At 45.7% G+C, this 11,476-nt stretch overlaps 1 protein-coding gene across 1 annotated transcript; it reads left to right on the top strand.

Moving 5' to 3' along the window:
- The first annotated feature begins 7,602 nt into the window (after positions 1–7,602).
- On the top strand, positions 7,603–10,625 carry LOC112900586. The gene is made up of 3 exons (XM_025969431.1): positions 7,603–8,104; positions 8,484–8,564; positions 10,621–10,625. The coding sequence occupies exons 1-3, from the start codon at positions 7,603–7,605 to the stop codon at positions 10,623–10,625; spliced, it is 588 nt and encodes a 195-aa protein (XP_025825216.1).
- Positions 10,626–11,476: the final 851 nt, after the last annotated feature.

The following is an 11,476-nucleotide window of genomic DNA, read 5'->3' on the forward strand; positions in this document are numbered from 1 at the left end:
AGGGGGGAAGGCTGTGACACTCAGGTAATTAGTTAGGTTATACCTTAGATTTTAAGCATGCTTGTATGTTCAAAGTTTGGCAAAAAATGTACTTTATGTATGCAATGCTATGGAAGAAAGGATGTTTATGCAATTAATATTAACTAAAGGTCCTTTTATGCAAAATGGATGGAAATGAGGGAAAAGTTTAAAAACATGAGGGTTATTTTGCAAAAAGTAATACCAGTGGTTAAATTTCAAAAATATATGAAATTACCATGGGGTGTATGTGCAAAAGTAATTTTACTTAGGGATTTACATAAAACATGAAATTATTACTAAGTCTAGTTTATTTCCAAAACTATTGCTCAAATGTAGATGAACCTTAAAGAGAAGTTGTAGAGTTTGAAAAACCATGCACTTTTGATTTTTGGACCATCTTCATTTGAGCATTGGTTTAAAAGTTACAAGCCCTTTACAGTAAGGCCCCTGTCTTTCTCTGAAATTACAGATCAGTCCCTGAGTCAGTTCACCCCTTCTTCCTCCCTGCGCTCTGCTTCCCCTGCTCTGTTTCTCTGGTGCCTCTGCCGCCGGTGTAACGCGCCGCTCTGGCTCACCGCCGGCCACCTCCTGTCCTCCCCCATCCACGCGTCTGTCCCTCGTGCAACCACCGCTCTAGCCCCCTCCGGGTGGCGTCTTGCCCGTGCGCCACGGCGCCCATGCGGAGCCAGCACGGCTCGCCGGCGGTTCTGCCGCCGCCAAGCCTCTGCGGTACATCCTCCCCCGTAACTCCCGCAAACCGAAGCCGTACTCGTCGTGCTCTCCCTTCTCACCTTGCCTGCCTACAAAAGGGGCGCTCCAGGCCTTCCCCGCGTGCGTACAGAGCCCGCCGTCCTCCCTAGCGCCGCCGTGACCTCGGGTCGCCGTGGGGCTTGTCTTTCCGCTCTTTTCCTCCCCAAATCGACCGCACCGCAAGCTTCCCCGTGCCCCACCGCTCCTCCCCAGCTAGTTCCTCCCCTTCCCCGCACGCCGGAACTACCCCGCCGCCGTGCGCCTCCGGCCACCGGCTCGGCCCACCGCGGGTAGCCCTCCTCCGACCGCCTTGACCCCCTCCGAGACCACCCACAGGTAGCCCAAGGCCCCCTCGTGCTCCCCCTCTCTTTTCCTCTCACCGCCGGCGACCTCACCGGCCGGAATTTGGCCGGGCAGGAGCTTCCTCACCGCCGGCCATGGCCCTGGGCTTGATTGCTCCCTGCGTTTTCTTTTCAGGGGGTTAACTGTAAAGTGCAGGAACTAGTGTGTAAGAGATACTTGTTATTTCATGTGAGAACCTTTTCTGCCTTGTAAAATTCATAACAATTCACAGAAAAATCTAAAAATAGTGAAACCAACTTTGTTAGAAAGTAGATTTCAAACTCTATGACTCTTGTTAGTAGAGTTTAGTCTGAAATAAAATATCTCTACATGTATTTTGAATTTAATGATAAAGGGTAAAATACACTCAATGTTGATATTTCATGTTCTTTTGTTCTTCTTAAAAGTATAATGTGAATGATTGATGAACCCTAGTTAACTTGTGTTAAGTTGCAAACTTAAATTTGATTTAAATTTAACTTCTTTTAATTGAACTTTCAAATTTGAAATATCAAGTAAACTTATTATATAACCTCTTCTAAATTAACACCATTGCTAGTCTCTAATGTGATATTTTATAATCAAATTTCTATAATCTTTTATTTAAAAGTTTTTAATTCAAATTTGAGTTCATTTCAAATTTAATTTAAATATTTTAGTTCTTATTACCATAAATTCTACCATAAATAGTATTTCAAATCTAAACCCTCTTTATTTATGCATGTTTGTGTGTTAATTGAATGAGTTATAATATTTGAAATATGGTTTTCTAAATTTAAATTTTGCCTTGTTAACTTATTGCATTTCATATAGAATCAACGACACTCGACGACGGGGATTACGAACTGGTCTTAGGACAAGACCAAGGTTTTTCAGAAGATCCAGCACAAGCCGTCGAGGGACTAACTGAAGTTCCGAACCCGAGTTCGGAAACCTCTGACACTCCTACCCTCACCCCCATTCCAGAAGGCAAGCCCCGGACATATCCCACTATTTTATTTACACTGCAATCTATGCTTATCTATATTATATCTTGCATTAAGTCTAGGAGTTGAAGTGAAACCCTAGATGCATGAATCCTAGGAATCCAATGTAATGCTCCCGAGTCCTTATCGGTTAGATGCTTCGCTAATAGGACTGGTAGAAGTCGGGTGATTTCCTGTCACTCGCGCGATATAGGAGTTGCATGTTTACATTACTGCAACCACTATAAGGATGACGGACAGGGTCATGTGCTGTATCATGACCTGAAGGTTACCCTGTCTGTTTCGTTAAAAGTTGTTAAGGTCGATCTATGTGGTAGTGGTGGCTAAGTTTTTGAAAGTACTAGCCACATGCCGCGAAATATGGTAAGCGGCAAACCTAGTAACCAATCGGCCCGGCAAGTGGACATACCTCCCACCACTCGATTTTATATTATGTTTACACGCACCGACGTGCGGGAGTACGTTCTGCAAGGCAGACAGGAATACGGGTTTTGTAGTCGCGCTACAGACGTATGTCCTGTACACATTGGGTGTGCGTACGGTCCTGCAGTCGCTTGTGGTGGACCTGATCCACGACCCGGAATGAAAGGCAAACGGTTGCTTGGGAATGATCGTTGGATCTTCCGAGCGTGTGTGTTAGGTTTACCTTGCAAGGTTAAATTCGATTCGAATCGTCCGCCTCTCACGAGGATTGAGACTGCTTATCCCTTCTGCCACATTGAGTAAGAAGTGGAACTAATGATAGATAATCTTGTTGAATGATAATCACTACCTTGCTTGCTTAGTGTAGGTGCTAATCTAGAATAATTACTCAACTAGAAGATGAAAGCTAAAACTTGAAAATAGTACATACTCTTTGTTACTTTTCAGCTGAAAATAAACCCAGAGCCGTACAAAGCCTGCATGGGTCTAGTTACGGGCTAAGTATACCCAGCCCCGGGTAAGCCTTGCTGAGTATTAGAATACTCAGCCTTGCTAATGTCTGTTTCAGGTATACCCTTTGAGAATCCCACGGACAACTTTGTGTGGCCAACGTCCGTTCCTTTTGGCTGGTCCGTGGAGTGGGACCCGTCCCCGGCCGGCACAGACCCTTCGGAGTGACACCAGGCCCTGGGCTAAGCTTGGCGTCCGTCTTCACGACGTGTGTAGTCGCGTAAAAACTTTTTCTTCCACTGTGAGTTTAGACAAGCTGTTACGCTTGTCAGTTTGAACATGGTTTGTACGAATCTACTTATCCTTGAACTCGGTTTGTAATAATGTATGTATGGTTGTAAATTAAAAAGTTGATGAGCTATTCTGTGATGTGAACTCGCCTTCGTGCGAGGTAAACCTGCTTCGATCCTGCTGAACCATGGTTGAATCGGGCGGAGACCCGACAGACCAAAGGATTGTTCCGTTTGAAGTGCGTTAAGCTGATTGCAGTTGTACGGCGATCAATAGCGCACTTGAGCCGGAATAATTCGAGCGGTTCTGCCACACGTCGGGCCGCCTCTCGCCATCGGCCGCCGTCCACGGCCGCTCTAGCCCCTCCCAAAGTCCCTAATTGGACTCCCCACGCCGTGCTCTACCTCCCCGCCCAAACCTGAGGCCAACCCATGGTCGGAAGCGCGAAATCGCGAAATTCCGTCAAAGCGCCGCCGCTCACCGCCGTCCCCGCCTCGCCGCCGGCGCCCCGCCGCCGTACCCGCGCTGCCCCGTGTCGCCCGGCCGTTGGATCTACCTCCAACGGCCCAGATCCGATCTACCCGTGGGTCAAACCAATCCGGTACCGGTCAACCGTGCCACTTTTGCAGTCTAGCCCTTATTTTTTTCCAGAATCAACCCGCAGCCCACTAGAGTTCAAAAGTATTCGCGTTTTAGTCCTTTTTCTTCTGTTTAGGCCCCTGTAGTTTTCCAAAATAGAACCCGCCATCCTAGATCTGCCAGTTTTGCAATCTAACGCCTCTGTCTAGGATTTAATTACGATCTAGCCCCTGGTTTCTTTGTTTTAGGCCCTTCTAGTTCAAATCTTTCATAGATAAGCCCCTGGAACCCTGTTTTAGCCCTAACTTCTCTATTTTAACTCCGATTTCATCGATTCTTGCGCTAAAGCGATCCTTGCGACTTATGCACTGATTTTAAAATATTATTTTGCTCTGTTTATATTGTTTGGTGTACTGTTTCTTATTTATTTTATTTGTTTGCTTGTATGTACTTGTGTGATACAATAGAAGGTGCGCAGTTCGAGGTTCCGCAGGAGCAAAGCTTTGAAGACTTTCCTGAGCAGCAGCAGTTCTTTGCCGAAGGCAAGTGGTCCTTGATCATATTTTCATCCCAATAACTTTCTAATTACACACATTTATTTTATATGCATGCATGTGTCTAGAAAATGCTGGAATTCCAAATTAAGGATATGCCTAGTTTCATTTAAACTTCCTTGTTTAAACCTGGGTTGTTTTATTTATGTTATAGCTACGCTAGTCACTTATAAGTAGATTTTGGATGGTTGGGAACCATGCTACCTCCTGTTTTCCTCATGTCCTTGGAATATTGTTATGGTGATAAATAAGATTATTGAATGAATTGGAACATGGAGAACCACCCAGGAAAACAGTACAACCATAGTACTATATGGCTCTGGTCTTGGCTAATTAATTAGAAACTCTAGCTTATGATAATCTTACCGAAAGGGCAAGAGGGGTTGCATCGTCGGGGTATAGCTCGGTCCTCTTGAGGTGTAGATATGGTCCTAGGTAAGGCGTCTTCCTCATTAGGGAGGGTTATGACCGCTTTGACTTGAAATCTTAGCAGATTATCATAAGTTAGGGAATCTTTGTAAAGGCCTCGTAGTGAATCCCTACCACTCACCTCGAAAGTGTTTAAGGGCCTTGCAAACCCGGGCATCAAGGGAATCACGAATTGTGGGTAAAGTGTACAACCTCTGTAGAGTGAAAACTGATATATCAGCCGTGCTAACGGTTAAGAGCGGATTGGACCCTCACATGATAATTGAACTTAAAGATGGTATAAATTGATGTCCTTTATTTATTTACGTTGTTGTTTATTTATTTCAGTCTTTTATTTAAGGGTTGGTATAAACTTAAACTTAGTTAATGCTTGCTAAATAAAACTTGACCAACTAAAATGCTTATCGCAGTCAAACCATGTCAGCTTATCATTGATTTGGCCTTGCATGTCATATAATTTACTCCACTTGCTGAGTACCAACCATAAGTGTACTCACACTTGCTTTATTAAAACAAATGCTGCTCAGTTGAAGATAATTGTCCAGAGTTTCTTGAAGATTTTGAGGAGTACTAGGCGTATGTCTCCTAGTCAACTGCCTGTGAAGTTGAAGTTCCGCTGCTAGTTAAATGTTTATTTATTCGTTTAAGGTTAAGACTTTTGGTCATGTAATAAAGTACTATATTTCCCTATTTCGTTATGACATTGTTCTGATGAACACTTGTTTTGTCTATCGTATGTGTGGAACTTGATCCTGGCACACATATGAGATGCATTCAGTTACCTTTTCAAAACCGGATGTGACAGAAGTGGTATCAGAATCGTGTTGACTGTAGGATGTTAGCCTAGTTAGTAATGGTCGAATTTTAAGGCTCATCTTGCTTAGTAAACCAGCTTCTGCTTGCTTGCTTTTGAAAAATGCTTAAATCATGATTATATCACTATTGTCTCATCCCTGATGTCATGCTTGCCTCTCAAGTGTGTTGAATTTGAAATTCCTTCTTGCTTTAAGGTCACTCATAGCATTTTCTAAATATCCTCTATCTTGCGCTGTCCTCATTTTGTTACAGATGGCCAGGACCAGGCAGACCGCTCGCAAGCGCACCCGTGGGCTGCCTCACCCGATCCAGCATCCTCAGGTGCCTGAGGAGCCCGAGCAGGAGGAACCCAAGCAGCCAGAGGACTTGTTCGAGTTCGTTGAGGCCGACGATGACAACGACGATGATGACCACTACGGCTACTACGGAGGAGGAGGTTGGGTGGACACCGATACTGAGGAGGAGCTTATGGAGCTGCTTGAGGAACTCCATATGTATTGGGAGGAACTCCAGGGCACCGAGTTCTGGCTGTTTCCACGCTGCAAGAAGGGGGGCACTTGTGCATAGATTCCTGCCCCACTTCCTGCAGACGGAGGTGCACTCATGGACACTACCCAGGAGTTGGTCGCCGCTCTCAGCACCGACTTGGATGCTGCTGGGGCAGAGCTTCAGGAGGTCAAGAGGAAGCTGAGGAAGACAATCAGGGAGAAGGCAATACTAGAGGCTCAGCTGAGGGGAGATCCAGAGTTACCCCCGGAGTACAACAGCGATGAGTCCGTGGAGTACCTGGCAGAGTCACCTCCACGCAAGCGCGTCCACTACAAGCGTGTCCACTACGGAGAGCCCGGCTACCGCACCCGCTACCGTTAGAGATGATAGATCTAGGAGTTTAAGTTAGGAGAGTCTTAAGAGTCTTTTGTAATCGTTAGATCGAACGGTTTTGTAGTTTGTTTAATTGTTGGTAGTGTGCTAAGTGTGCTTGGTTTTGTGAAAGTGATTGATTTGGATCTTTGTAATGATTGTGATAAATTGTGGGGTGATGCCCGCAATTATATCAAGTTTATAAAAAAGATAATAGTTTAGTTAAGCTTGGGGATGCCTATTATATTATATTTTCCTTTACTGTCTTTGCCTTATCCTTGCTTCTATTTATTTTTTTTCCATGATTAAATTCATGAGTCTCATTTTTCTAACCGATCAGATGGTGAACACCAGGTCCGGGTCAGGAGTTGATCAGATGGTGAACACCAGTGCCGCGACAGAGAACTAGCAGCAGTATCAATCCCGATCCACAACCGAGTCAACAACAGCAGGCACCACCAGAAGGGATGGAGCAGTTTCTTGCAGCCCAGACTCAGCTACTCGCCAACATGGCGAACACTCTCGCCAACATGCAGGCCCAGATGAATCAAGCTCCACCACCACCACCACTGCCAGCTAGAGACAGGCACAGGGAGTTCATGAGCCACAAACCTCCCTCCTTCTCTCATGCACCTGATCCTCTGCAAGCTGATGATTGGATCAATATGGTGGAGAAGATGCTAGACATTGCTCAGTGCACTAATAGGGAGAAGGTTCTATATGCTTCAGGCAGACTGGAAGGAACCGCCGCTGATTGGTGGGATGCTTACACCGCAGCTCACAACACCCCCAACACCATCACTTGGCAGGAGTTCAGGCACGAGTTCCGAAAGCAACACATACCCAAGGGTCTGATGAAGCTCAAGAAGAAGGAGTTCCTCGCGCTAAAGCAGGGGACAATGTCGGTGAGTTAGTACCGGGACAAGTTCATTCAACTGTCTCGCTATGCTCCCGCCGATGTGGCAGATGATGAGGAGAAGTAGGATCACTTCAGGGAGAGCCTGATCAGCCCTGTCAAATATCAGTTGATGGTGCACACCTTTGAGAACTTTCAGAAGATGGTGGACAATGCCATCCTGGTGGAGCATGCTCGCAAGGAGATGGGTGAGCAGAAAAGAAAGTTTGAGTCGTCAGGGCAGTTTGACAACAACTCACGTCCCCGTTACACACCCCCGCAAGGAACACCGTTCCGCACTGGAGGACAGAATGTCAACTACGGGCAGAGTCAGTATCCACGCTTCAACCAACAGGGCCAGCAGCAGCAGCAAGCTCAGTATGCCGGTCAGTCAGCACAGCGCCCTAACTTCCCGCAGAATCGCCAGAACACCCCTACTAGGACACCTATGAAGAACAATACTCCTGCTCCCACTGGTGGCAATGCGTGCTTTAAATGTGGTGAGATGGGACACTATGCTAACAGTTGTCCCAAGGGAAATGTCCAGAATACTCCAGGCCAGTTCAACAACAATGGACAGAGGCAAACCCCGCAGCAGCAACAGCAGCAGCCCAGAAACAACAACCAGATGCCGCAGAACTACGTCCGCGGGCGTGTGAATCATGTGGCCGTGGAGACCGCTCAAGAGGCACAGGACGTTGTGTTCGGTATGTTTCTCGTCAACTCAGCCCCTGCATCAGTTTTATTCGATTTTGGAGCATCGCATTCCTTTATTTCTTCTCATTGTTGCAAAATATGGCATTCCTGTGCATTCTATGTCAAACCACATGCTAGTTAGTTCACCTGGGGGAAATATGAAAGCCATGTATCAGTGTCTGGGGGTCAGTTTCAAGATTTTGGGTAGAGAGTTTCGTGCCAATTTCATAGTACTTGATTCTAAGGGGATAGACATTATACTTGGAATGGGGTGGCTGAGCAAGGTGGATGCAGTAATTCAGTGTGCTAAAAGATCAGTGCTTCTTGCTAGCTTAGAGGGTGAAAGATTTGAATTCATTGCAACACTTCCATCAGCAACAAATTGTGCAGTGAACCAGTTGAAGGCAGGTTCAATTGAGGATATCAGAGTCGTCTGTGAGTACCCGGACGTCTTCCCCAATGATTTGCCAGGTATGCCGCCTGAACGCGATGTTGAATTCATCATAGATCTTTTACCTGGTACCGCACCTATTGCTAAGAGGCCATATAGAATGTCGGTTGGTGAACTATAGGAACTTAAAAAATAGCTAACAGAATTACTAGATAAATGGTTCATCCATCCTAGTTCCTCACCTTGGGGAGCCCCCGTCATATTCGTTGCAAAGAAGGATGGTACGCAGAGGATGTGTGTTGATTACAGGGCTTTGAATGAGGTCACCATCAAGAACAAGTACCCGCTGCCTCGTATCGAGGATCTGTTTGATCAGTTGAGGGGAGCCACAGTATTCTCCAAGATTGATTTGAGGTCAGGGTATCATCAGCTCAGGATACGACCGTCCGATATTGCCAAGACAGCTTTCACTACCAGATATGGGCTTTATGAATATACAGTGATGTCATTTGGGTTGACTAATGCTCCATGTTACTTCATGTATCTAATGAACAAAGTGTTCATGGAGTATCTTGACAAATTCGTGGTGGTATTCATTGATGATATTCTGGTATACTCGAGGAGTGAGGAAGAACATGAGGAACATTTGAGGCTTGTTCTGCAGAAACTTCGAGAGAATCAGTTGTATGCCAAGTTCAGCAAGTGTTAATTCTGGTTGAAAGAGGTTTTGTTCCTTAGTCATGTTATCACGAATGGAGGTATTGCAGTGGATCCGGGAAAGGTCAAGGATGTGTTGAAGTGGGAACCGCCCACGACCGTGTCAGAGATCCGGAGTTTTCTGGAACTCATAGGTTATTACCGGAGATTTATAGAAGGCTTCTCTAAGATAGTGAAACCCCTTACTTCACTACTAGAGAAAGATAAGAAGTTTGTATGGTCAGAGGCATGTCAGAATAGCTTCGATGAGTTGAGAAAAAGATTGACTACCGCACCAGTGTTGGTTATGCCCGATATTCGAAAAGCTTCAACATCTACTGTGATGCTTCTAAACAAGGTTTGGGTTGTGTATTGATGCAAGAGGGACATGTGAATGCATATGCGTCTCGCCAGTTGAGGAAACATGAGCAGAATTATCCTACCCACGATCTGGAGTTAGCAGCAGTGGTACATGCTCTGAAGATATGGAGGCACTATTTGTTGGGTCACAAATGTCAGATATACACTAATCACAAGAGCCTGAAGTACATCTTCACTCAGAATGACCTCAACCAACGGCAGCGCAGATGGCTGGAGCTCATAAAGACTATGACCTGGAGATACACTATCATCCAGGGAAGGCGAATGTGGCTGCGGATACCTTGAGTCGCAAAAGTTGTGTGAATGCTATAATGACTAGCCAGATGCCTCAGGAGTTGAGTGAGGAGTTTGTCGTCGCTCATGCGGAAGGGATAACTATAGAAATGGAGCCGACTCTCGAACAGGAGATACGAAAGGGTCAACTCGGATCCTAAAACTCAGGGAATAAAGGAGATGATAGCAGCAGGCAAGGCACCTGATTTCACCGAGGATGAACATGGAACGGTGTGGTTCTGAAAGAGGATATATGTGCCCAATGTGGATCATCTTCATGAGAAAATTTTGCAAGAAGCCCATGATTCAGCGTATTCCATCCACCCTGGCAGTACTAAGATGTATCAGGATCTGAAAGAGAGATATTGGTGGCATGGTATGAAACGTGATGTCGCAGCTCATGTGGCACTGTGTGACGTGTGTCAGAGAGTCAAGGCAGAACATCAGAGGCCAGCCGGTCTGTTACAGCCATTGAAGGTGCTAGAGTGGAAGTGGGAAGAAATCAGTATGGATTTCATCGTGGGATTGCCACGTACACGTGATGGTTATGATTCTATATGGGTCATAGTGGATCGTTTGACCAAAGTCGCTCATTTCATCCTGGTGAAGACTACATATACAGGTGCACGATTGGCAGAGTTGTATATCTCCCGAGTTGTGTGTTTGCATGGGGTACCTAAGAAGATAGTGTCAGACAGAGGTACTCAGTTCACGTCCCGATTTTGGCAGAAGTTGCATGAGTCAATGGATACGAATTTGAATTTTAGCTCTGCTTATCATCTGCAGATTGACGGGGAGACAGAAAGGACAAATCAGGTGTTAGAGGACATGCTTAGGGCTTCTGCCCTAAAACACGGTGGCAGCTGGGATAAAAGTTTGCCGTATGTAGAGTTCTCTTACAACAACAGTTATCAGGCCAGTTTGAAGATGGCACCGTTTGAGGCATTGTATGGCAGAAAGTGCAGAACTCCATTGTATTGGAGTGAGATAGGAGAAAGCTAGCTGTTTGTGTCGGTGTTTAACCGGCTGCCCACCGTGGGGTATACCCAAGGTGGTAAGTTTTGGGAGAGGAGACACCGAGATCAGGAACTCGAAGGTGCAAGGAACACAAAGCTTAGACAGGTTCGGGCCGCAAGATGCGTAACACCCTATGTCCTGTATGGTGGTTTGTATTGCCTTTTGTGTAGAATGACCTAGAGATCGTCTTTTGAGAGGGGTCCCTGTCCTCCCTTATATATCCGAGAAGCCAGGGTTACAAAGATACTAACCAACACCAGCTAAGGAATCATACCAGAACATATCTCGAGTAGATTCTCCCTGTATCGGTTAGCCTTATCTCTTATTTAAACGGAATAAATAAGAGATAAACAAGATGAATAAGAGATAAGACGGACTTAATCTCTTAAACTACGTTATGTACCCAGTCCCATAGCTCCGGGTCTGACAAGCCCCCGAGCTCTTCGTAGCCGAGTACTGCAGGCTTATCAAGTACTTTCGAAGCAGTCTTAGACTTCTTCTGAAGCTTTGTCTTGAAGTCCTTCTTTGAGTACTTGCTTGGCTGCATCGAAGCTATGAGGTGCTCATGCCCCGAATTTTTGTTATGGTATGCGATTTGAAAAATCGCATTCCATATGGAGTAGCC

This window comes from Panicum hallii, chromosome 7, assembly GCF_002211085.1.
Source record: "Panicum hallii strain FIL2 chromosome 7, PHallii_v3.1, whole genome shotgun sequence".
Taxonomy (NCBI): Eukaryota; Viridiplantae; Streptophyta; class Magnoliopsida; order Poales; family Poaceae; genus Panicum; species Panicum hallii.